We start from the raw sequence: 26269 nt of genomic DNA on the forward strand, positions 1-26269 counted from the left end.
CCTCCCGGAGCTCTCCTTCCCCGGAAGGCCGCGCTGAAAACCCGGAAAAAGGGTCGGGAAACTCCAATAGGCACATTGCGCTTGCGCAGGGGGGCCGGAAGTCAAGGAGGAGGTGGAGGTGACTCTGCTTCCGTTTCTAGTTTTGCTCCAGTGTTTGGGTTTTCTTCGTGGCCGCCCAAGATGAACCGATTCTTCGGGAAAGCGAAACCCAAGGCTCCGCCGCCCAGCCTGACTGACTGCATTGGCACGGTGGGCACTTGACCACGCATAACTAGACTCAGGAACTCTGGTCCCGACCCCGCCCACCCTCGGCTCCAGGCTCCTACTCCTCCATTCCATTCTCGATTCCGGACACTTCGGCCCTCTCCATCTCACCTTCGTTTCTGTTACCCAGGTCATTCCTGACGCGACAAACCAGGGACCCCTTAACCCTACTTGCGCTCAACCCGTCTGAGGCCCGCTGCCGTGTTTACTTGCTCTTTCCTTCTCCTATCCCCAACCAGCCATAGGCCCACATCCTTCCCATTTCGTCCAGCCCGACCCTTTCCCCCTTTTATCCTTCATCCCTCTCCCACCTCAGGATCCTCAACTTGATATCCTAGGTCAATCGTGGATCTCAATAACAGAAAATTCAGAACTGTGGCCCCTCATATTAAGCCACTACCCTCTATCTAAGCAAATAGCGTTAGATTTACAGCCCTAGCGCATTTCACATATCTGGTTGAGACCCCAGCCTAACTAGTCTCTGATTGTAGGAGAATGTCAACTCAGCCCAGTGATTCCCAAATTCTTTTCTGCTCAAGCACTCTTGAAAGGGGCCCTAGAATATGAGAATCTTTGGAGTGGAGTATAGTTTATAAAAGCCTCCCAGTGTTTCCCAGTAATCTCCCCCTGGTTGGGAACCGCTTTCCCGCTCTTCTTTCCTCTCCTGCCCTTTCTCATGTAAGTGTATTGTCCTAACAACCTCTGTTTCCTCAAGGTGGACAGCAGGGCAGAATCCATTGACAAGAAGATTTCTCGACTGGATGCTGAGCTCGTGAAGTATAAGGATCAGATCAAGAAGATGAGAGAGGGTCCTGCCAAGGTAAGGTAGGCGGCAGCTGCAGAAGGTGCTGCGACAGCCTGATTTGAGCACCTATGGAAGTAGGGCCCAGTAGTAGTCTGGTAAGGAGAAAACATGTGAGGGTGTATCCTTCAGAGAGGAGAATTTGCAGCTTGATACAAGAGGAAGGCTGGGGTTTGGTCTGGTGGAGAGAAGATGCTGACGACTGGTCCAGAAGCATGTACATGGGAATTAATACATTCTACTGAGAAGGTGGCAGTCTCAGAACAGTGAGTTGCCAGGCTGGTCACGTTGGGTGGGTATAATAGACTGGTTAAGGAATGGCATGCTGGAAAAATTACTGAACTAGGCATCTGGAGACCAGTGTTCTATTAGTAACACCATCACTATCTACTAGCTGTGACCGTCATAAAGTCACTTAATATCTTATTTTCCTTCTCTATTAGGTAGAAACATAGATTACCATATTTAAGTGCATAGACTGTGGATATAGAACTACCTCCTTTTTTCCCCATCTCTGTAACTTATTAACTATTTGAGCTAAGTTACTTAGTATCACTGAACCTCAGTTTCCCTATCTGTAAAATGGGGATAACACTACTTTATAGTGTGCAGATTAAATGAGGCAATTCACGTGACCTACCTAGCACTGTGTCTGGTACATAGAAACATTCATAAATAATAAATGTTAGATATTATCATCATCTGTGAGGTGATATCTGCTTTTCCTTCTTCATTGGAGGAGACAAATGTAATGATTTATGAAACAGTATAGAAAGGAAAGTGACAAGAGGCCTTTCTCAGCCATCTTAGTTGGGTGGCATGCAGCGAAGAGTAAACAGAGGCAGGAAAGCTCATCTAGACTTGAGATGAAAGCCTAAACCATGGTGGCAGTCAGGAAAATCTCAGGAAAATCAGTTTGCAAGTGAGTTCTGAAAATCAGTAATGAGATGACTGCATGAAGAGACAGAGGAAATGTAAGATTGATATAAAGCTTCTCAACCTAGAGAAATGAGAGATTGGTGGGACCATTGTTAATAATATTGGTGAGAGCAGATTGAGGATTTGGGGCCTGTTGAGTTTGGGTGGAGAGCAGAATGTCCAAGTTGGAAATCTCCATAAGGCAGCTGGATGTACAAATAGGCACTATTGGGGGTGGCCATGGAGACACTATGCACTAAAGGGAATGCAGTTCAGTACCCTGAGATGTGGGATGCAAAGACAGAGATGAGCTGAGGCTTAAAGACTATGCTTAGGAGGTGAAGAAGAGTCCAGGAGCCACTCTGTCTATGACTTTGAAGAAGAAAGTAGGTATGCAAGTCCAAGGATTGGGAGATTTCTTTTACTGTATGTGTGTTTTCTACTTCTTTTCACTAAAATCTGTTTTTCTCCCCAGAATATGGTCAAACAGAAAGCCTTGAGAGTTTTAAAGCAAAAGCGGATGTAAGTTACAAGGGTAACCTTTCCTCCAGCAGGTTTAACTAAAAGGGAAATGGTCTTTTTTTTTTTTTTTTTAAGATTTTATTTATTTATTTGACAGAGAGAGAGACAGCCAGCGAGAGAGGGAACACAAGCAGGGGGAGTGGGAGAGGAAGAAGCAGGCTCCTAGCAGAGGAGCCTGATGCGGGGCTCGATCCCAGAACACCGGGATCACGCCCTGAGCCGAAGGCAGACGCTTAACGACTGAGCCACCCAGGCGCCCCAGGGAAATGGTCTTTTATTCTTCAGTTTTTCATAATATTTTATAAGCATTCTTCATTTAGTTGCAAATTTCATTTACATATCGGGTGAGCTGGGTTTTTCTCCCCATGCGTGTTCAGCGCTATCTGTTGCAGCACTGTCCATCTAAACAGAACTTTTTGCTATGATAAAAATATTCTGTATCTGTGCTGCTCAGTAGCCACGTGTGGCTCTTGAGCACTTGAAAAGTGGCTAGTGTGACTAACGAAGTGTTATTTTACTTAATTTTTAACAATTTAAGTAGCCATATGTGGCTACTGGCTTCTGTATTGGACTGCCCAGATTTATAGGGTTTTCCTATTATTTACTTAATTAGAGTATGCCTTTTTGTCTGTAAAATTGAGAATCCTGAATCCTTATTCCTTCCTAACCAGAATAGATTTAAGGGTCCTTAATGTATTTTAGGTGACTATGTCTCAGTGTTTGAGCAGAAGCCAGATAGCATCTTTGGTACTTATCCCTGTGAGCTGTCCCACTGATGAGACCTTCTGCAGGGTTGCAGGGGTCAGATGTAAGCAGCTTATAAGGAACCAGAAAGGTTGATATCTCTATTTTTATTTTTAAAATGCCTTTTTATCAGATACCACCTTCCTCCTTTTAAATTAGGCAAAATTGGAAAAAGAAATGGTAATGATGAGAGTATGGTAAAACTATTCCTTCTTAGTAGGTAGCACTGCAGTTTTTAAGTAACTTTTTTTTTTAACAAAAGGAATGTATATTCATCATAGATGCTTGGAAAATACATAAACATGAACAGAAGAAAAGAACATTTACCAGATTCCTATTACCAGAAATAACCATTTTTAGAATGCTGATTTCTTAGTTTCTTTTCTCTGCTTGTGCATGCATGGAATCTGTGCACATAGCTTTTTAGAAGAAAAATTGAATTGTGTAAATAGAGGTTGATCCTTTCCACTTCACATTATATCATGAGCACTTCTCTCCTTTTATACATTCTTGGGAAACTTTACTGGGGTGGTGATAATTCTACCACCATTTGCCTGCACCATGAATTGACCAATTTTCTTCTGATTGGATAGTTAGATGGTTTCCAAATATTGTATAAAGACCATAGTGATGTAAGTCTTTAGTATCATACTTTGATATAAAACTTTATTTTAAAAAAACATTTTGAACACCTGGTATTACATCAGGCCAGACGAATTACCTAATTATGGATACAAGATTAACAAAAAATAATACCTATCCTCAAGAAGTTCAGTCTACTGGAAAACCGGTTTAGTGATATGTATGAAGAGCCTTAAAAATCATCTTACCTTTTGCCCCAAGAATTCTACTTTTGGGGATTTATCATGGGAAATCGTTTGAAAAATCATAAAGACATATTAAGAGTACGTAGTAACATAAAACAGCAAAGGCTATAATATTAAGTGGAAAATAGTCTCATAACTAAGATACAAAGACAAAAGATTCAAGGGGTATACCAAATGATACTTGTGTTAGAGCGATTACATTGTTTTTGCCAGTTTTTCTATGTATTTAATTTTTTTAAGTTTTTTTTTTAAATAAAATCCTATTTAGCATTAGAGATACTTTCTTCCTGCGGATTTCTATCTGGCTCACATTTACCATTCTTAATTGATTCTAAAAAGGTATGAGCAGCAGCGGGACAATCTCGCCCAACAGTCATTTAACATGGAACAAGCCAATTACACCATCCAGTCATTGAAGGACACCAAGACCACGGTATTTCCACAGCACCTTTTCCCATGATTTTATCTTATTTTTTTTACTCTTTTGTTCTTTGCCCATAGTATTTAAAAGACAATTTCACCAACATGGCTTCTTAAGACATTGTGTTCTCTCTTATCTTTTTTTAGGTTGATGCTATGAAACTGGGAGTAAAGGAAATGAAGAAAGCATACAAGCAAGTGAAAATCGACCAGATTGAGGTGAGATGTATACTGGTTTCTGCAAGAATGTACACTAGCTTTGGAAAAAATCCAAATGAATGTGTACGTGATGGAAAGAACACAGAAGACTGATTGACTCTTGGGCTTGCCATTTACTAATAGAGTAACTTTGGGAAAGGGTACCAAATGTCTCTGTTTCCTTATTAACACAAGGATCCTGATGCCACACATGGCTATTATGAGGATGAAATAAATGAGCTGGTGTGTTTACACACACAATACCTGGCACATAATAGACACTCAATAAATAAGTTGCCGGTTTCCCGTTACTTCTAACTCACTTAATGATTTTGAGTCTGTTTCCTCAATTGTGAAGTAGTGATGTTGCTACCAATCTCCCAGGTTTGTCACGAGTGTTAAATGAGGATGTATATGTCAGGTGTTTGACACAGTTCATGGAGTAGAGCTGATTCCCTTTTCTAGTAATTGTCTTTAGATATTTAATAATAATGCCATTAAGTTCTTAAAATTAACATGTCTTTTTCGATCGTGCTTTACTTGGGAGGTGAGCCTAAGCACTTAGCTCCTCTCACCTCTAACAGCCCAGATGGCAAGCAGGGATAGCAGAGGGAGTGAGCGGTGACTGTTAGAGGAAAGGGGAGTTTCTGCCAGTACCATGGTGTTCTTTACTTTACCACCCCACTCCACCCTCCCACCCACCCCCAGTAGAATGTCTCTTTCTATCAAGGCAGGGACTTGGTCTTGTTCACTGTTATGCGTTGAACAATGGCCATAGTTGGTGCTCACAAGTTTTTGATGGATGATGAACAAATAAGCACGAGACTATTAAAGGAGCTAAAGTGGTTGTGCCCGATTCAAGCTGTGTTTGTTGGTTGAGTATTTACTATCTTCCTGGCATTTTACTGCCTCTGAAGAGGTTTTCTCCAAGAGTGCAGGTCTTTAGTACAAGTGCGGGCATTCCTCCCATCTTACTTTTTTCATGCACCCCTCCTTGGACTCCCCGTGGCTGTTTCTCTAATCCTCCACCAGTCTCTGCTTACACGGAGTTAAGCTCAGTGACATCTTCCAGGACATTGACTGAGAAAATGTTCCAAATACATTTGCCTTATTTGCAAAATACTATTTGGTAATATAATGAAACTGAAGTTCGTTTTCTGTTTATAGAGTTCCTTATGTTTTAATTAGAGCTGTTTAATGTAAACAAAATAGAAATTGTGGTCTTTCTGGGGTTTTTGTACGTCTCTCCATCTTTTATCTGTAGTTGTCTGTCTGGTCCCCTATCTAATTACCCTTTTCCTTTCTGCTCATAGATTTGCCCACATGGCAGGTGGAGAGCTCCTTTCTCTGCCTTTTGGCATGTGTGTCTGTCTGTGTTGTCGGTTGGGCTATTTTGAATTTCATTTGTTTTCCTAAAATACTTTATAAAATATTTTCATTGTTTCATAACTCATTTTTTTGTATTTTGCCTGTGTTCTCTGTTTCTAGCCTTCCTGTTTTTCAGTTTCTGCACATCAAGTCTAGTGCTTGTATTTGTTTATATTACTTTTGTGTTCTTTATCCAATACTGAACCTGTTAATTCTTTGTGTGATGATTTTGTGTGTGTGTGTGTGTGTCTTTCTTAGAATCTATTGCAAGGGATCCTATTCATAAATGATTTGGGGAGGCTTGTCTTGATATGTGATAGCACAGTAGAAACTTGACTTGATTAGCTTACTGTTTTCACTCTTTTTTAGTTTTTGTTTCAGCCAGTGCTTCTCTGTGCAGTGAAATGTCACATGCATACAGTGTGGTAGTTTGGCACTTAAAAATACAGAAAAGCATAGTGTTTTTTTAAAAGTGTTTTTCATTTTACTTTCTGTCTTGTCTTCTTCACCTTTAAGTGGAAAAACCTCCAATTTGGGGTCTGGGAGGAGTTCTCAAATGTTTTGCATTGCTCTAAATATTCTGAAGGATAAATGGTGCCAGTTTGGACTTTCTGCATTATCAACACTAGTCTGTTCCCTTTCTGTGGAAATTTAAGTCTATGACAAGCACATTGTTACTCTCATATCCTTGTTTTTTTTTTAAAAGATTTTATTGATTTATTGATTTATTTGAGAGAGAGAGCATGAGTGAGAGAGCATGAGAGAGAGCACAAGCAGAGGGGGAACTGCAGAGGGAGAGGGAGAAGCAGACTCCCTGCTGAGCAGGGAGCCCGACGCAGGACTCGATCCCAGTACCCCGGGATCATGACCTGAGCCAGGCATGACCTAAGGCAGTCGCTTAACCGACTGAGCCACTCAGGTGCTCCTTTCTGCATATCCTTAACACGATGGAAGATATTTAGTATTAAGTGCTTAGTGTTTTACATGTATTACTGCAATAAAGCCTTACAAAACCCTCTATTGAGAGGTATGGCTATTAATAATCTCATTTTACAGATGAGAAAATTATTGCTTAGAGACTTTATTTCTCATTAAGTAAGGCAAAATTCGAGCTTTCATTTGTCTGATTCCAGAGTCTGTGCTCCTAACCATTATATTAGCTGCCCTATATTATGCTGTAGCAGTTCTCAGCTTGGTTTTACATTATTTCTGGCCTCGTACTCTTCCAGTTAATCACAGGTAGATCATTCACAGATGACTTACGCTCTCAGTCAATTATTTTCACCAGCCTGGTTTTGGATATCAAGCCTATCCTGATTCCATTTCTGTTTCTCCATCCGGGGTGGGCCTGGTAGAACTTTTTGTACCACCCAGTTGTTTTCACTACTGTCTTTTTTCCCTACACAGTGTAGTCAGTCTTTGGCTGACTTAAGGAGATTAATTTGCTTGTCTGTATTACCTGCTTTTCTCCATAAACTGGAAACATGTTGATAGTGTAGATGTTGCTAGATTTAATGTTTTAGGTAAACTTTCTGTAATGACAGAGAGCTGATGGGCATCTGTTTTTGCAGTAGGACTTTGGATTTCCATGAGGCACCTTAAATTCAAATGCAAGATCACCAATTTAATTCTTTTTTTTTTTTAAGTTTATTTGTTTTTTTTTAGTACTCTGTATACCTAGGGTGGTGTTCAGACCCCACCCCAAGATCAAGAGTCGCATGCTCTTTGAGCCAGCCAGGTGCCCCAATTTAATTCTTCTTTATTTTTGAGTTTACATTTTATTACTGAAAAGGAGGATTATATGGGTCATTGGCATTCACAGTTATTGTTAGGGGACTCTTCAGTTTTGTGATTTTTAGATAGTTCATTAAGCTCTCTTATACATTTAATTGGAAGGTTCATTCAGGAGTTATTCAGACCCATCCTTTAGAGGAGCACCTGCTCAGTTGTTGACTAAAAGCAGTCGCTAGGCAAGGACTGGGGGAAGGAAGGGAACTAACAATTGTTGAGAACTGGTATGTGCGCGGCATTTTATGTACATTATCTTTTTTAAAATTGCTTGTTTCTAAGATTCAGAGGAGAGAATAGGGTGGGGGGTAGTTAGAGGAAAATAGTAAGAAATGAATGAAAGCTGTCATATATATTTCTATAAGGACTTACAAGACCAGCTAGAAGATATGATGGAAGATGCCAATGAAATCCAGGAAGCGCTGAGCCGTAGTTATGGCACCCCGGAATTAGATGAAGATGACCTGGAAGCAGGTATGTTGTGGGAAAGACAACTGGGAAAAAAAAAATTTTAGACTCTGAAAGAAGTGATTTCCTGGGACCTTTACTAGAGAAATGCTAGAGAAAATGAATAAATAAAATCTTTTTTTGGTATTTTGGCACTTAAAAATACAGAAAAGCATAGTTCTTTTTTAAAAGTGTTTTTCATTTTACTTTCTGTCTTCTTCACCTTTAAGTGGAAAAACAAGGTTCTGTGAGGGTTCTGTGAGAGTTAGTTTATGGTGCAGTCTCTGGGCAAAGAGCTTGTGAGGCAGGCATGTCAGATTGGCAGGCTCCACCAACAACTCTGGGAGGGACAAGCTACAGCGGAAAGTCGGGGCAAAGGTCTCTGCTGACCTGGTGCTTGGTATCTAAATACTGCCTTTTCCTTGCCATTTGTCTTTGGATTTTGTTCTTCCTATTATTGAAGTCCTCTCCCCCAGAACAGCAGAGCAGATCAAGAAAGAGTCACTGGCAAATACTCAGTGTGCATCTACCATATGGTAGATACTGTGTTAGGTGCTGGGGGTTCAACACTGAAGAAGCAGATACTGTCCCTGCATTCATGAAGCTTCTCTAGCCAGGGGTAAGAAACTGCTTGTTTCAAGTAATTCATAGCAAGAACAAAAGCTGTTGGGAAGGAGAAGTGTGGGTTACTGTGGAGCACAAAGCTGGGGAATTTAACCTATTTGGGAATGGGGACAGGCATGGGTCCTGAAGGATGAGTAGAGGTCAGCAGGAAAAAAATGGGAGGGGTTGTTGAGTGGCCTCAGGGAGAGGAATCTTTACCCAAAGAAAACGAAAACACTAATTTGAAAAAATACATACACCCCCATGTCTATTGCAGCATTATTTTTAATAGCCAGGGTATGGAAGCAGCCCAAGTGTCCATCCATAGATGAATTGATAAAGAAGATGTGGTGTATATATATGCACAGTGGAATATTAGCCATAAAAAAGAATGAAATCTTGCCATTTGCAACAACATGGTTGGATCTAGAGGCTGTAATCCTAAGTGAAATAAGTCCGACAGAGAAAGACAAATACCATATGATTTCACTTATATGTGGAATTTAAGAAACAAAGAAAAAGATGAAAAAACAGACTCTTAACTATAGAGAACAAAGTGCTAGAGGAGTGGGAGGGGGGTGGGAGAAATAGGTGAAGGGGATTAAGAGTACACTTAACCGTGATGAGCAGTGAGTAATGTATAGAATTGTTGAATCACTATATTGTGTACCTGAAACTAATAGAACAGTTAAACTGGAATTTAAAAAATAAATACAAATCTGAAAAAGTGATAGTGGCTGAGACTAAGGTGGTAATAGCAGAAACAGAGAAGTGGTTGTGGAAGGAGGGGAGGTCAAGGATGTCTCTCAGTGTCTAGCATGAGTAACTAGGTAGATGGCAAAAGCACCTCACACTGGATTTTCTGTCACATGACTCCCCAGTCTCAGTGGTTCTCCTCCTTCTCTCCCCCTCTCACCCCACCCCCATTCCTTCTCTCCCCCCGTAATGTTTTTGCCTAGAACCTTTTATTTTTTTCCCATTAATTTCTTTATTTCCCATCCTGAGTTTCCTGTGATGAATCTCTACCTGCTATTGTTATTCCTCTTGGTCACTTGTAATTCACTTCACCGTAGACTTGGTTTTATTTATTTATTTATTTATTTATTTATTTAAAGATTTTATTTATTCATTTGAGAAAGAGAGAGCGCACACAGGCAGAGGGAGAGGCAGAGGGAGAGGGAGAAGCAGAATCCCCATTGAGCTGGGAGCCCAACATGGGGCCCGATTCCAGGACCAGATCATGACCCGAGCTGAAGGCAGACGCTCATCCCTCTGACCCAACCAGGTGCCCCCGTAGACTTGTTTTTAAAGCCTGATTTCAGGGGCGCCTGGGTAGCGCAGTCGTTAGGCGGCTGCCTTCGGCTCAGAGCGGGATCCCGGTGTTCCAGGATCGAGTCCCACATCAGGCTCCTCCACTGTGAGCCTGCTTCTTTCTCTCCCACTCCCCTGCTGTGTTCCCTCTCTCGCTGGCTGTCTCTCTGTCACGTAAATAAATAAAATCTTTAAAAAAAAAAAATCCTGATTTCATGTGATGGTCATCAGTACACAACAATCTCTTGCCTCCTTTTGCTGCTTTCTTTCAAGTTCATCAATTAGTGAGAGAGAATTTTGTATATTTGTTATTGTCCAGATTTTCTAGTTTGAATTGGCCAAGTGATAGCTATAGACTCATGATGACTAGGGTCTTGTAAACCTGTGGGGAATGGTTGTTTTGTTTGTTTTATTTTGATTTTTGCTTTTCATAGATTTTACATCAGTTCCCTTGAAAGTTTCTTTTAATGGTCATCTTTTATTTTGAAAATAGAAATTGATAATTCTTTTCCCTTTGTTTTGAAATTTTTGTCTTATAACAAATAATTTGGCTAACTTTCTTAACATTAGCTAGCAATTTTGTTGTGTAAATTTTAGTGAAATGTTGACTATTTCAATCTCAGAGTTGGATGCACTGGGTGATGAGCTTCTGGCCGACGAAGACAGCTCTTACTTGGATGAAGCAGCATCTGCACCTGCAATTCCGGAAGGCGTTCCCACTGACACAAAGAATAAGGTGAAAGCCTTTTCTCTGTTAGCGATGCAAAATGGTGAAGGTTTATGCTTGATCACCAGTCTGGGAATCTATAAGGTAGTCTTAAGCTAGAACAAGGGAAGACTGTTTCAGTCATTATTTTGGGACCCCTTGCATTAAACTGTGCACAGGCTGTGTACACTGTGTCACTGAGGCCCAGGAGTGTTTTTATATATTAACAGTTTGTATAATTTACATAATTACAAGCTTGCAATGGGTTCTGTTTTTAGGTTTTAGACAGCGTTTCCTGAGAAAGTATTACTAACACATGCATGAACCATGCTAGGCAGCAACATGAAAGAAAGTCGTATCCTCCATACACACTGCTTAATTGTAGGGTGGATTTTTCTAATAAGGATTAATAATTTAAGTATAAAAATGTAGAAGGATTCTCATTTAACAGGGTAAAGAATCAGGACACCTGGGTTGAAGTCTCAGCCCCACCGCTAACTGACTGTGAGACCTTGGCAAATCACTTAACTGTCTTGAACTTTCCTGTTTCTTGCTTCTCTAAAATGCAGATAATTATGATCATCTCACATAATTGTTTTGTAGACCAAGTTAGATCTTGTATGTAAAAGGACTTGGCGAACTGAAAGCCCTGTTTAAAGCTGCATGGTTGTCATTACTAGAAACAGATAAAATTTTGTTACTTAATGAAATCCTGTTCACTCCGTCTTAGTTCCTGGTGTAAATGTCATTTTTTTTCTATTACCATTTGTCCTGTGTTGGCATTATCTCCCAGCGTGCACATTGAATGGGCAGAATCCTTGAGTGAGAGCCAGTCTCCTCAGCTCTGCCTTTATTTACTGTATGACTTGGAGCAAAAAAAAAAAACAAAAACCAAAAAAAGATGTATTTATCAATTTGAGAGAGAGCGAGACAGCGCAGGGGTGGGGGGAGGCAGAGAGAGAGAATCCCGAAGCTGACTCCCTCTCAGCACAGAGCCGGACAACCCTGAGATCATGACCTGAGCCAAAACCAAGAGTCGGATGCTCAGCATCCGCCTGAGCCACCCAGGCGCCCCGACTTGGAGCAAATTAGAATTCTTGTTTTCTGTCTGAACCTTGTCAGTTTTTCCCACCTATGAAATGTAGGGAGCGAAAGGTGGGGAGCAGGTACTTTCTCAGGTCCCTTCTAGCTAATTTCTATGAATGTGCATCTTTGCATACTGTACCCCTCCCTTCCTCCTTGAGTCTAGGGTAATCTTACCTTTCTCTGCTACCCATTCTACCCCACCCCACCCCTGCCTCTGACCATTTCAAGGTTCCAGTGCATAGGTTGCTTTTTCTTAGCATACCTGAAATAATTTTTATTAATGCTACCTACCACAACTCACCTTTTCAATACCCTGTAGCGTCTATGTTTCCATCTTCTATTTGTCACAGAGTCCTGAGTTAAATATGCTGTTGAGGTATGGTTTCTTAATTGATAATGGTATCACTGCTTGTAAGTTTGTAGTAAAGTACGATATGGGAGTAACTGCCTGTCCTAGGGCACTGCTCCTTTAAGGATTGGGAAGCTACAAAAGGTAGTGGTTCACTTTAGGTATCAGAGTGAAAATGGGAATCTGGAGGCAGGGACTAACTCCTCAACCTTTCCTCCCAGACCTTCCCAGCCCCAACCCCCTTTTCCCCTTCCTAGGTTTACTCTTTTTTTTTTTTTTTTAAGATTTTATTTATTTATTTGAAAGATGAAAAGTGAGAGCACAAGCAGGGGGAGCAGCAGGCAGAGGGAGAGGGAGAACCAGGCTCCTCGCTGAGCAGGGACCCCCCCCAATGCAGGGCCTGATCCCCGGACCTTGGGATCATGACCTGAGCCAAAGGCAAATGCTTAACCAACTGAGCCACCCACACGCCCCCCCAGGTTTACTCTGAAGCATCTGTTTCTTTCTCACTCTTCCTTTACCCTGCAAACGACCACCCATTTTGAGCTTTTGCAGTCTTTTCTTGGTTTATCACTTCCCCCTTTACCTTTCCTGAAAACGCTTTCTCATCTTCTCGGGGATTTTGGTGTTCATTGGTTAAACACTCAGAAATGAGCTTTGACTACTAAATATTTGTAATCATTTGTTTTATCAATTGAAAAACAGTAGTGCTGAATATTGCTTTCTTTTCACAGGATGGAGTCCTGGTGGATGAATTTGGATTGCCACAGATCCCTGCTTCGTAGACTTGCATCATTCAAGTACATCGCGTAAAATAAACACATATTGTGGGACTAGGAAATATTTATCTTTCCAAATTTAGCATAACAGATTGAGGTTTCTTTCCTTTCTTCAAAGGAAGTTTAATTATGTTGCTCTTTTATTTTTTTCCATTGAGAGATTCATTGTTTGGGGGATGCTTTCTTCATACTAAATTTTTATTCCCTTTCTCTTATGAAAGACTAACTTACTTAAAAGTATCAGTGACTATGTATGACTTGTTTTCATTTATTAATAATGATTTGAAATAAATCCAAGGAAATGGAATCTTTAAATTCTAAGATAGTATAACTCCACAATCTCAAAATGACCTGACAAATTGATAAGACAAAGATGAGATTTTTGGGACCGTTCATAGTATGACTCAAAACCATTTTCTATTGTGGTATTATAGGTTGGTTAAAGTGATAGCTTTTTTTGATGGGTTTCATTGTGTCTTGTGAGTAAATCATTATTATGTCTGATATTGGAATGGAATTATCACTACTGTATCATGAGTGGGATATTTTGGTTCTGTGGTTCCCTCAGTATTACAGCCTGACTTGTAATCAATAATGACTATTTCTTGATATTTAATGTATAGGACATTTATTTATACTTAATAAATATTTTTCAAAAGGATATAATTTTAATAATATCACTTCAGCCTAAAACCTCTAGTACAGAAAAAAAATTAATATAGTTTTAATGTTGATTCACCTAAAAACTCCACTACAGAAGTCAAGTTTAAGTGCTAGCATCAGAGGAAGGAACAAAGAACAATCCAGGCCTGGGCCCTGGTCTACCATCTAATAACTCCTAAGCAGCCTACTCACTCCATTAAACTTCTGTTTTCTTATTAGTACAATCATGCTTACCTCACAAGGCTTTTGTGAGGAATAATTGAGGTAATGGTCATGAGTATAGTTGACCCTTAAATAACACAGGTTTGAACACAATCTACTTCTACATGGATTTTTTACAGTACAGGATTGTAAATGTATTTTCTCTTCTTTGTGATTTTCTTAATAACATTTTCTTTTCCGTAGCTTACTTTATTGTAAGACTACAGTAAGAATACATATAACATACAAAATATGTGTTAGTTGTTTATGTTATTGGTAAGGCTTTTTGTCAACAGTAGGCTGTTAGTAGTTAAGTTTGGGGGGAGTTAAAAGTTATATGCAGATTTTCAACTGTGCCCTATTCCCCACGTTGTTCAAGTGTTAACTATACTTTGCAACTTGCTATTCTCCTGTGAAGGCCAGTAACAACAAAAAAAATAGGGGCTTCATTCTTTTCTTGGAAAGTGCCAAAAGTGCTACAGTCGGTCCAAACTCCTGCCATTAGTGGGGACGAATCTCACCCTCTCAAGAAACCTTCTGATGGGATTGAACATTGTGCTATTCATCATTACCTTCTTGAAACCTTCCTTGGCTTCTCTACAATTTCTCACTTAGCTCTTTAAATATTTCTTCCACTATAGTTTCAATCTTGGATTTGAGATATATCAAAAGATATATCCTTGAAATGTTTCACACCCAAGATTTTAAGTATTACCTGTGCACCAAGGACTCAAAATAACTATCACTAGCCTAGACCTCTTTCTTCGTTCTTATTTTCAGTCCTGGGCATTCCTAATTAAATGGCCCACTGCTATCTAAAATCTGATATCCAAATTAAGCTTATTATCTTGGGATTCATTCTTAGCAAATATTCCTGCTCTGTTTCTTATCTTGCCAATGTTATCAGTGTCCCATATATTGCCAGTTTTAATGGGTGATATTTAGTCCTCCAATTAGACCTCTTTAGTGCATTGGATACCAGTGAGCAATCATTCTGACAAAATTTCTGCTGCCTTGATTTTTGTGACAATGCTCTCTGGTTTTCCTGTTCTTCTTACTATTTTCTCTGAGACTCCTTTTTGAAATCCTCATCTCCAACTCTGTAATGTTAGTGTTCCTCAGCATTCTAACCTTTACCCACCATACTTCTTTCTCTGATCACTTATATTTACTGAGCTCAATTATTCTCATGACTTGAACTGTTGACTTCTAAATCTATACTTCTACCCCAGATCTTGCCCCTGAATTTCAGAATCCTTTTCACATGCCGCTGTTTGCCTAGCAATTATTTGGATGTTCCTGAAGCGGAAAACACTTGACATTCAAATGGCTGACACAACCATTATCTTTCCCTCAGATCTGAATCTCCTCCTCCTGTTTTCCCTGTCTCAGCTAATGGAACCATTATCCTCCATCATTCAAAACAGAAGGCTCTTGAGTTATCCTTGATGCCTACATTTTGCTTCACCCTACACATTCAGTTAATCATCAAACCCTGCTTTTTACCCTAAGTGTCTTTTGGAATTAATGACTTGCTTTTTCTTCATGCGTAATTTCACTTCCTTGACTCCATTCATCACATACAGCTGTATTTATCTTTCTAAAATACAAATCTGACCTGGTCACTCCTTAGTCTTTTATGGTTCCCTGACACCTCGAGCAAGACATATAAAGTTGTCTGTGACTTGGCCCCTATCTCTCTGTAATGGTTTATTGCTTAGTCTTTTCAGAACAACATTCTCTGGGGTGCCTGGCTGGCTCAGTAGGTAAAGCATGTAACTCTTGATCTTGGGGTTTTAAGTTTGAGCCCATGTTTGGGGTAGAGAGTACTTAAAAAATAAAATCTTAAAAAAAAAAAAAAAGAATAGGGACGCTTGGGTGGCTCAGTTGGTCGGGCATCCAACTCTTGGTTTCAGTGCAGTTCGTGAGCTCAGGGTCTTGGAATCAAGCCTCACATCGGGCTCCATGCTCAGTGGGAGTCTGTTTGGATGTTCTTTCCCTCTGCCACCCCCCCATTCATTCTCTCTCATGAATAAATCTTTTAAAAAAGAAAAAACATTCGCTTTCTTTCTTTTTTTAAAGATGGAGAAACTTTCTTTTTAAGTTTTTATTTATTCACTTAAGAAGTCTCTACACCCAATGTGGGGCTCAAACTCATGACCCTGAGATCAAGAGTTGCATGCTCTTCTGACTGAGCCAGCCAGGTGCCCCAACATTCTCTCTCTTCTACAGAACTGCCTCCCCAAAATAAGCATGTGATTATTGCAAAAATACCATTTAGAGTAGCCCTACCCTTATTCTTCCAAGCTATGAGAGTGGGCTTGTGACCAGGCTGTGCCTGTTGGAAGTTCTTCCCTTGAATTTTCTAAATGGAAACTTAGGGGAAATACTTTCTTCCCCTACCCCTTTGTCAGTGTGAGAAGCTTGAGATATTGAGGCCAGAGAGGAGATAAGATGAGAGGCCGAAAGAAAGAATCCTCATGGCACCTTACATCTGAACCTTGAGATTCCCAGAGTGCTCCAAGTCTCTGCAATTCTTCCTTTAATTCTGGGAACTCTCTGAGAATTCTGCCAGCAAACTCCTTTTTCTGCTTAAACTAGTTGGATTTGGGTTCCTGTCACTTGCCAATAAAAGTCCCAAAAATTTCTCTGCAGCCTCTCTCCGTGCTATGTCCCACTTTCCATTGTTATGCTGTAGTAATTGCTTCCAGTTCCCCCACTTCCACCATAAAGTCATGATTCCCTGCCTCTGACCATACTTTCCCTGGAGATTCTTAACACCTTTAGCATTCTGCTAATTCTTGCTGTACTCAGAAAAGACCAAAAGCCAGGCCTTGGTCTGTGTCAATCTTATTGAATTGAAGGAAAGTGGAGAAGATGAGTCCTGTGATAGAGTCAGTCCCAGGCACAGCATAGTCTCTGATGATACTCCTGTAGCTGCCACTAGTCAGCATTCTGAAGCAGAATTGAGCGTAGGTGGTCTCCTTAAATTGTAATCTGTCGGCCCCAGCAGTTTAGCAAGGGTGGAGGAGATTGAAATGATCCAATAAGAAAGTAAAAAAGTTTGACACTTCAACCTCTATTCATATCCCATAGCTTTCCTTTTATATTTTCCTACCACCACAGATTCTAATATAATAGATCTGAATATGTTGTGAGTACTTGGATTTTTAAAAGCTCGCCAGGTAGTTTTTATAACCACCTCTGAACTTTTTTTTTTTTTTTGAAGTTTAAATAGACTTTATTGTTACAAGGAGGGCCCTACCAAGTAGGGCCTTATAAACCAATATATGTGGTCCGAGGATGTCACCATGGAGAAACTGAGAAGTCATGATTGCAGAAGAGGTCACTCAGTAATTGAAGGACATGATCCAGAGAAGGCCAGCCAGGAATGCAGCAGACATGATCAGGAGAGGCCAGGGGTGATCAGGTCACAGGGTGAGGGGCAGGACAGCCCCCTTCACTCTCGCATCTTGTAGCTTTCCAGATGTGACAGGACCCAGCCTAGTGGCAGGAGAAAATGCAGGAAGCAGGAGGTGAGCCCAGTGGCGACATCCAGGGTCCCAGAGCTTCTCCCGCCGGGGCTTGAAATGGATCTGGGCAGCTGCACCAGGAGCCGCAGAGTGAAGCCTGTGAGGTCCTTCAGCAGCTGCGTTGTAGACACAGACATGACCGCTCGAAATGACTGCAGACGGTGACCAGCAGTAGAAGCCCAAAGCCAGGAAGCCAAAATGGCGGCGTCGGCCATAAATTCCGGCGCCAGGAAACCCCTGGACTTATTTTTTAATGCAAGTATGTCATAAGTTTGGTATGTTTTATGAAGTACTATTTGTATAGGAAAGGCAGGATAAATGTTTGATTGCTTCCATTTTTTATAAGTTTTGAAAATAATGAGAAGATTCCTTAGTGTGCCAGTTATGAATTATTGTCATTTAGTTCCAAATTTATCTATCCTTTTTGCCTGCTCTGTGAAATGATTTGCACCTTTTTAAATATTTATCCTTTATCAGCTGGCAGATATTAAGATTTGTCAGTAGAGGGCACCAGAGAGATATTGCAGGAGGAAAATGTTTTGCTTCCTGTTTCTAGTGTTTCAGTTAGGCAGGCTTTGGTGCTGTGGGCAGCTTCTCCAGGGGTTTGGCTCCTGCAGTGTACAGGGCTTCTTCAGCACCTGGCCTTTTCAGCTTGTGGTGGCTAACAGCTAGAAGGTTCTCTTGGCACCCCCTCAGGTGGTTTGTAGTAGAGTGCCTCTTCTGAGACACCTTTCCATGAATGACTTTTCCCAGCACCCTTTGTAACACCACAGCCACTTCCCTGCCATCTAGTGAGCCACAGGCACATCCTCTCTGATAAGGTCTGCACTTCAGCTCTGGAGTGATCTTTGTTAGACAGTTTATCTCAACCCTAGAGGTAGTGGCTGTTCCTTATATCACTAATCCTATTTTATTTTAAAGTTCTTTTTACTTCTTTATTAGTCAATCCCTTATTACTCCAATTCTGTTATAGTTGATAAGTCTTTAAATAAATAAAATCTTCTCTGTTCAAATGACTGTGTGGTTCCTCTGTCCTGATTGGATCCAGACGATACATGTGGTAATTTCTAAAGGTGACAGTACCGTTGGTTGGTTGGTTTGACGAACTGATCTGTCAAAATTAAGGATTTACGTTCAGTGAAGGACAAAATAGACAATGGAAGAAAAGAAGACAAGTGACAAGGAATTAATACCTACAATATACAAGAAACCATCAGCAAGAAAAATAGAGCAACCCCAATAGAAAAAAATGGGCAATGGGTGTGAATAAGCAGTTAAAAAAGAAGCTCAAAAGGTCATTAAGAAATGTTCAGACTTGGAGTGCCTGGCCAGCTCAGTTAGTAGAGTGTGTGACTCTTGTTCTTGGGGTTATTAGTTCAAGCCCTATCTTGGTTGTAGAGATTACTTTAAAAGAAATAATAAAATCTTTAAAAAAATGTTCAGACTCATTAGTAATCAGGGGAATGAAAATCAATTAAAACGACAAGGAGATATCACATAACACCTATTGGTATGGAAAAAGTTTAGAAGCTAGACACTGGTTATATCTCAAATATACTTCATATCTGTCCTCTCCATCTCATTTGCTATCACTCTAGTCCAAGGCCATCATGATCTGCATTAGCCTCATAAGAATTGTAACTGCTCTGCCCACTTCTTTTCTTGCTCCCCCACAATTCACTCTTCCTTTGGGCAGAGGAGAAATCTTTTTAAGTTAGATCAGATACCACTTTTTTGCTTAGAACCCTTCAGTAACTTTCTACTGCTCTTGGAATAAAATCCATTATCATGGCCTGCAGGTGATCTGTGTGACCACCTTACCTACCTTTTCAATTTCATACTGTGCCACTCTCCTTTCTCACTATTGTCCAGCAAATATTTCAACACCTGGAACACTTCAAGGTCTTTCCTTCCTCATAGCCTTTGCACGTTACTATTTCTTCTCTCTGAATTTTCATATAGCTAGCTTCTTCTTACCTTTCCTTCTACTCAAGGAAGTCTGGCTATCTTTTCTGGAGCAAATCCTATTAAGTATCACCGTTACCCTGCTTCTTTCATAATGCTAACGTAATTTTAAGTTATTTAAAAAATACTAATTTGTGAATATGAATTAGTTTTTAATCTCCTCTACTAGGCAATGCACTTTATGAAGGTGAGGACTATGTTTGTCTTTTTCACCATTTACTTACAGCACTTAAAGCAATGAGTAAGAGAGTATGCGTTAAAACGTATGTGAATAAATGAATCTATTTCATGTTTTGGGGAAAGCCTGGATCAGTGAATTAGGCTACAAAGGCACATGCTTCATGCTTAAATGTGTTCTTTTTAGTAATGCAACAACAAAACAAACTCCATACGTTAAAAATTTTGTTACCTTATTTTTTTAAGATTGTATTTTATTTCTTTGAGAGAGAGGGCAGGAGCAGGGGGGAGGAGCAGACTCCCCGCTGAGCAGGTGGCTACGCGCAGGGGCTGGATCCCGGGACCCTGGGATCATGCCCTGAGCCGAAGACAGACTTTTAACCAACTGAGCCACCCAGGCGCCTTTAAAATTTTGTTACTTTAAAAATTATTGGTGCCTCCAAACTTTCCCACCTACGTTTGGCATCCATCTGTATTTTATTGTCATCTTCCCATGCGAGTCCTTCACCATTTCGAATACATGGCTAATCGGTTTTTTTGTGGCTTTTTTTGCTTAATCATTTTCAGATTTGTAAGGGTTCTCGGTATGTTAGCCCTTTATCGGGTTTTGGGTTTGCTGTGGGTTTTTTTTGTTTTTGCACATATTTTTCCTCACACTCCCTTTTCACTACTTAGCAGGGGTTTTTTGTTGCTTTCTAACCCCAAAGCCAAACTACTCTAAGTAGAAGCTGACGTCTAAGTTAACTGCGGAAGGCCAGGTGAAGTTGATCGGGTGCCAGGAAAAAAGGGCATAGTAGCAAAAGAACACCGTGAATCTCAAAAAGAAAAACAATGACTTCGCAAATTCTGCCCGCACACAAACGTGATCCTCGCCTCCTACAGCGAGCCTCTAGTCTCCTCCTCCAGGCCGGCGCCTGGCGCTTGTGTCTGACGTCACGGACGCACCGCACAGTTCACGTAGGCCGCGCAACCTCCGTCGCCGTCCACCGGCGCGCAGATGCGAGTAGTCTTGCGGCACCGGAAGTCAAAGGCACGTGACCGGGTGACAGCCCTGTCTAGGTTGCAGGGCTCGCTTTAGGTGTTGCGGCACGGGATGGCGGAGGCGCCTCCTGTCTCAGGTACTGTCCCGGCCCGCGCGGGACTGGGCCCCTCTCGGGGAGCGGAAATTGGGTCAGTGGCGAGTCCTAGGGCTCCAGCCATGCATATCGCGAGAGTGGCGCGTATTAGGGCGCGGGATAGTGTCTCGGAAGGGCCAAGCCACGCGAGTCGTGGGTACCGAGACCTCGACTGTCCTCCACTGGGTTGTGAAACTCCGCAGCTGGGTTTCAAGGAGAGCGGGTTTGTCCCGGCGCCTGGAGAACCGATATGGACGTCATCCTTCTGCTGTACGTCCCGCCTTCAGCCCAGCCCTACTGGGGCAGAGGCCGCAATGATCTCCAACAGGCAGGCGTCGGCCGAGTCACCGCCCGTGACGGTGGCGGGCTCTTGATGCGTGGCGGGTTGGCGGGTCCTGGGGCAGCGGAGCGAGCGCGAGCCGAACATCTACTTAGCAGGGGTTTCCATTCTCAGACTGCCACGAACTCGCAGTGTGACTGAGTCTCAGTTTCCTCATCCATAGGTCGGGGGTAAATAAGTTCTGTGAAGGCTCCGCTCTGTACCGTACCTGTTCCATAATTGTTAGCTCACTTCTCTCGGAATTGGTTCTATGTGTAGAACAGCTTCATTTGACTGTTAATGTAGCATCCATTTCCGTTTCCTTTAAGGTGTACTTTAGGTCTTTGTTCTCCAAACTTTTGGGGCAGAGACCAAAAAGAAACATGGTACATCTGACTCAGTGCACACATGTATAAATATAAAAAAGAACCAGAAGTTTTAGAAAGTAATGCTTTTCCTTACTAATTGCAGTACACTCTATTTTCTGTTTTCTTTGAAAAAAATACTTGTCACAACCCAGTGTTGATTTAATTTCAGGACCCATTCTTTCTGAAAAACAGGACAGTTTGCAGCATGTGGTTTGTAAACTTTAGTCATTGATTTGAGTCTTAGGTCTGCCACTTACCACTGTTGGGGCACCAAGAAGAGTATATGTGTGTTTGTGTACTGGGTGGGGGCTAAAATGTACTTGTTACCGTGGGTCTTGGTCAAAAAGTGGCATTTTCCAAACCCTAGTCCTAATTTAGTTTTTAAATCTTGCGGAATGGGAACCTTTTTAGATTAGTGTGGTGGTTTGTTATCCTCCCACCCATTTTTCCCTAGATCCTCTAAACTGGATCCATTGATCTTCCCATCCTCAGGCTCATTTCTGGACCATTTCTACACCCTTCAATGTTTGAGGCAGGATTGAGTGAGGTCAGTTGTGAGTTATAGTTTTGGCCTCCCTTGTTGTGCCCCAGGTTCCAACCTCCTCCCCACCTACTATGACAAAGTTCCCTAGTCTACAGACCTCTCCAGTCCCTCTCCTGTTCCTTAGTTTGCTTTTGCCTTGGTTCCTAGTCCATGCTCTTATTTCAGCATCATCTCTAGTCCATATATCCATCTCCACTCAGGGTTTAGTTCTTCTGCCCACTCCTGTCCTCAAATAGCAGATAGGTTCAGGGATATCTTTCTGCCCATGGGCAGACTTTCCAATGCCAACTTTGTTTCTAGACTTCATAATCTCTTGGATTTCCCCTTATTCTTCTCCACTCGCCTGTTGGACACTTACTATGCTGCTATGTTATCTTGTATCTAGGGTACCAGTTATATCCTATTTACAGAGTAACTTCCAGCTAATTAAAATGCTGAGGAGAAAAAGGAAGATGTCTCAGATCTTTGTGTCTCAGGTGCAGATTCCTGATTTATGTGCCCTTTTTCCCTTCCTCCTCCCTCTCAAGGGTCTTTCTGAGGGCACTACCTACTACCTCATATCTAATGGAACCATACTGTATATGAAGAGGTGCTGCCCTGTCTAGACTGTATAGTTGCATCAACTGCTTACTGCTTGCTTAACATGGAACACCTTCTTCACATCCTTTACCAGGCTATTCTGGACAACTTTACTGACTTTTCTTCTGCCCCTCTCCAACTTTGTTTCTTCAAGAAGGAGAGGACTGTACAACACCCACTTGGTCTCATCTACCCATTCCCACTTTTATGTTCTCTCTTATGTTTCTGGAACATCTCCTTTGCCACCTTCTGAATCTGTCTAATCCTCTTTGTTTTGTAAGGCTTTCCACCCCATCCCCAGAATTGCCTGTGTGAAAGCTTTCAGGACAAATCCTGGATTGAGTGAGAGATTACCCTATGACCTTTATGATCTCGTTCAGTTCTTGAGTATATGTTTCTATGGTACCCACTGCCCAGCCTCTGACAGTGCAGTGTAAGAGTGTGGTCTCTAGGGTCATACAGCCTGGGGTGGAATCCTCAGTCTGCTTTGGAACACCTCTGTGGCCTTTGGCAAGTAACTTTCTCCGCGTCTCAGCTTTCTCATCAGGAATGTAAGGATTAAATGAGTTAACAGATGCAAAGTGTTTAGAATAGTGCCTGGCACATGTTAATTGCTTAATAAACATTAGTGTTTATTATTAAACCTGAAACCCACAGGCTCTGCACTGCACCCATCTGAGGTCAGGTCTATGTGTTTTAGATAGTCTGTAGTCCTAACAGCAAAAATAAAGCACCATTTTAACCACTTTATATATGTAACTAACTTGCTTTATTCTTCGTAGCAACTCTTTGACGTAGGGATTGTTACTTTCTCCATTCCTTATTAAGAAAATTGAGGTTAAGTCATTTGCATAAAGACACAAGTGATGAGCAGGAACGTAAACCCATGTCTTCCAAGCCCTATTCATTCCTAGTACAATTGACCCTTAAACATCGCGTGGTTAAGGATGCCAATCCTGGGGCACCTGGGTGGCTCAGTCGGTTAAGCGTCTGCCTTCACTCAGGTCATGATCTTAGGGTCCTGGGATCAAGCCCCACGTCAGGCTCCTTGCTCAGCAGGGAGTCTGCTTCTCCCTCTGCCTGCAGCTCCCTGTGCTTGTGCTCACTCTCTCTCTGACAAATAAATAAATAAAATCTTAAAAAAAAAAAAAAAGGATGCCAATCCCCCCCGCACAGTGGAAAGTCCACATATAATTTATAATTCCCCAGAAACTTAACTACTCACGGCCTACTGTTGACTGGAAACCTTACCAGTAACCTAGTCGATTAACACATATTATGCATGATACATGTATTATATACTGTACTCTTACAATAAAGTAAGCTAGAGTAAAGAAAATGTTATCAAGAAAATCATAAGAGAAAAATGTGTTTACAGTATTGTACTGTAAAAAATTCACATATAAGTGGACTTGTATAGTGCAAAACTTGTGTTGTTCAAAGGTCAACTGTATAATCCATGTGCTACACATAATTCTGACTTTTCTACTAACTAGTTTTGTATCCTTAGGCAGATCATTTAGTCTTTGGGCTTCAGGAACAAAGAAGCACATTGGGGGAAAAATGAGTGGGTTGAAGAGGCATATGCTTAATTTTTGAGACTCGGATTCTGGACTATATTATAAAGGTTATATATAGAAAACCTAAAATATATTCTTGGGTGGGGGGAGAGATGGGAACTAATGTATTCATTATGTTAAGTACTATCTACATGAAATCTTACTTAAATTTTACAGTAGCTCTTTGAAATAGTATCATCTTTTGTCATGGTTGAGGAAATGATGGCTAAGAGCAATCAAGTGATATCCCTAAGCTCATATCATAAATTGAAGGGCCAGACTTCAAACTGATTTTGGCCAACTCCAAAACCTGTTTACTTGATATTACACAATGCTACCTTAAGAGTTTTGAAAGACCACATGGAACGTGTTGGTTGATTCTCACCCATGTATTGTTTGCTGACCTGAAATTTTTTGATAAAATAAATGCATGTATAAATAACGCCTGATCAAGGCGCCTGGCTGGCTCAGTCAGCACAGCACGTGACTCTTGATCTTCAGATTGTGATTTCAAGCCCCATATAAGGCATGGAGCTTACATTAAAAATAATAATAATAATAATAATGCTTGATCACTCAGGTGAGCAGTTTTACTTAGTAGTTCTTAGCAGTGGCTATTGGTGAGGTTACTGGACATGGAATGGTCAGTGTTCCACAAGCACCTTGAACCCGTCACATTCACAGGAAATGTAGGCCTCACTAAGAGTGTGTTTTATACAAGTCCTTAGGAAAATAATGTTTAGATAAAGTCTTAGAGTCTTCTGGGTTTCATGGGTGATGATTAATTTCTTTACTGGCATGTCTATTTTCTTATGTCCTAGGTACTTTTAAATTCAATACGGATGCTGCTGAGTTTATTCCTCAGGAGAGAAAAAATTCTGGTCTAAATTGTGGGAGTCAAAGGAAACTAGATTCTAATAGGATTGGTAGAAGAAATTATAGTTCACCACCTCCCTGTCACCTTTCCAGGCAAGTCCCTTATGATGACATCTCTGCTGTTCATCAGCACAGTTATCCTTTGGGAAGCAAACCTAAAAGTCAACAGATTTCTTTTCAGTCCTCTGCTTCTAATAAATCACTCAAGAGCCATGTCCTTCAGAATCAACCTTGGCAGAAATTGAGGAGTGAAAAGCAGCATATCAAAGTCAAGAAAGTACAGAATCTCACTGACCAGAGCTCAGATGCAGCTGGCTTAGAAAGTGTGGCTAGGTCAGAGAGTGGGACAAACCCCAGAGAACACAGCCCTTTTGAGAATGAGAAGGAAATTGTTGGTGCAGATCCGAGGGGAGCAAAACCCAAAAAAGCAGCCCAATTTGTGTACAACTATGGTAGAGGACCAAAAGTCAAGGGAAAACTCAAATGTGAGTGGGGCAACAGAATGACTCCAAAATCTGAGGATGCTGGACCTGAAAATACCAAACCTATGGGGGTTATCCACCCTGACTCTTTGGATACATCCTTTAAGAAAGGAGTATTGGATGGGTATGCGGCCAGACGCAATGAGCAGAGAAGATACCCACAGAAAAGGCCTCCCTGGGAAGTGGAAGGGGCCAGGCCACGACCAGGCAGGAATCCACCAAAACAAGAGGGCCAACGACATACAAATGCCGGACCCAGAAACAACGTGGCCCCCATTCCAAAGGATAATCCTAATGAAAGACCAGCAAAATCTGCCTGTGACAATGGGAACTTGGCAGTTGTCAACAAGTCTTCCAGAAGGGTTGACACAGAGAAATGTGCTGTAAGGAGGCCAGATCCTCAAGTAACATCTTTCCCCCGAGGCAAACAGAACCATGTGCTAAAGAATGTGGAAACGCACACAGGTGAGTCTACCTAGATGGTGGAAATGTTTTGTTTTGTTTTGTTTTGTTTTAATAGATAATAAATTCATACAGTTCAGGAACCAGAAAGTATAAAAAGGTACGCAGTGAAACATCTCTTTCTGTCCTTGTTCATCATCTGCCTGGGTCCTGCCACCACTTGCTCCCCTCCCCAGTAGGTAACCGCTTACTTAGTTTTTATATATCATAAATAAATACAAATAGGGAACTTTTTTTCTTAACAAACAAGGAATTTAGTGAGGGGTTTTGTTTTGTTTTTGTTTGTTTTTTTAA

At 41.2% G+C, this 26269-nt stretch overlaps 2 protein-coding genes across 5 annotated transcripts in view; both read left to right on the plus strand.

Annotated features, from left to right (window-relative positions):
- The first annotated feature begins 77 nt into the window (after positions 1-77).
- On the plus strand, positions 78-18542 carry CHMP5 (charged multivesicular body protein 5). The gene is made up of 8 exons (XM_026506377.4): positions 78-249; positions 980-1084; positions 2460-2506; positions 4417-4510; positions 4645-4716; positions 8217-8325; positions 10836-10948; positions 13088-18542. The coding sequence occupies exons 1-8, from the start codon at positions 181-183 to the stop codon at positions 13136-13138; spliced, it is 660 nt and encodes a 219-aa protein (XP_026362162.1). The 5' UTR covers positions 78-180; the 3' UTR covers positions 13139-18542.
- A 2050-nt stretch (positions 18543-20592) lies between these two features.
- Positions 20593-26269, plus strand: part of NFX1 (nuclear transcription factor, X-box binding 1) — a 72290-nt gene continuing 66613 nt past the window's right edge. Inside the window, exons 1-2 of one of the 4 annotated variants that reach the window (XM_026506376.4) lie at positions 20593-20789; positions 24977-25978. In XM_026506376.4, coding sequence (XP_026362161.1) covers positions 20765-20789; positions 24977-25978 — 1027 coding nt within the window. In that variant the 5' untranslated portion in view covers positions 20593-20764. Of the gene's footprint in view, positions 21057-24976; positions 25979-26269 lie in introns of all 4 variants that reach the window. The other 3 variants (XM_026506375.4, XM_057313515.1, XM_057313516.1) reach the window with 3 other exon arrangements.

Source organism: Ursus arctos, unplaced genomic scaffold, assembly GCF_023065955.2.
Source record: "Ursus arctos isolate Adak ecotype North America unplaced genomic scaffold, UrsArc2.0 scaffold_18, whole genome shotgun sequence".
NCBI lineage: Eukaryota > Metazoa > Chordata > Mammalia > Carnivora > Ursidae > Ursus > Ursus arctos.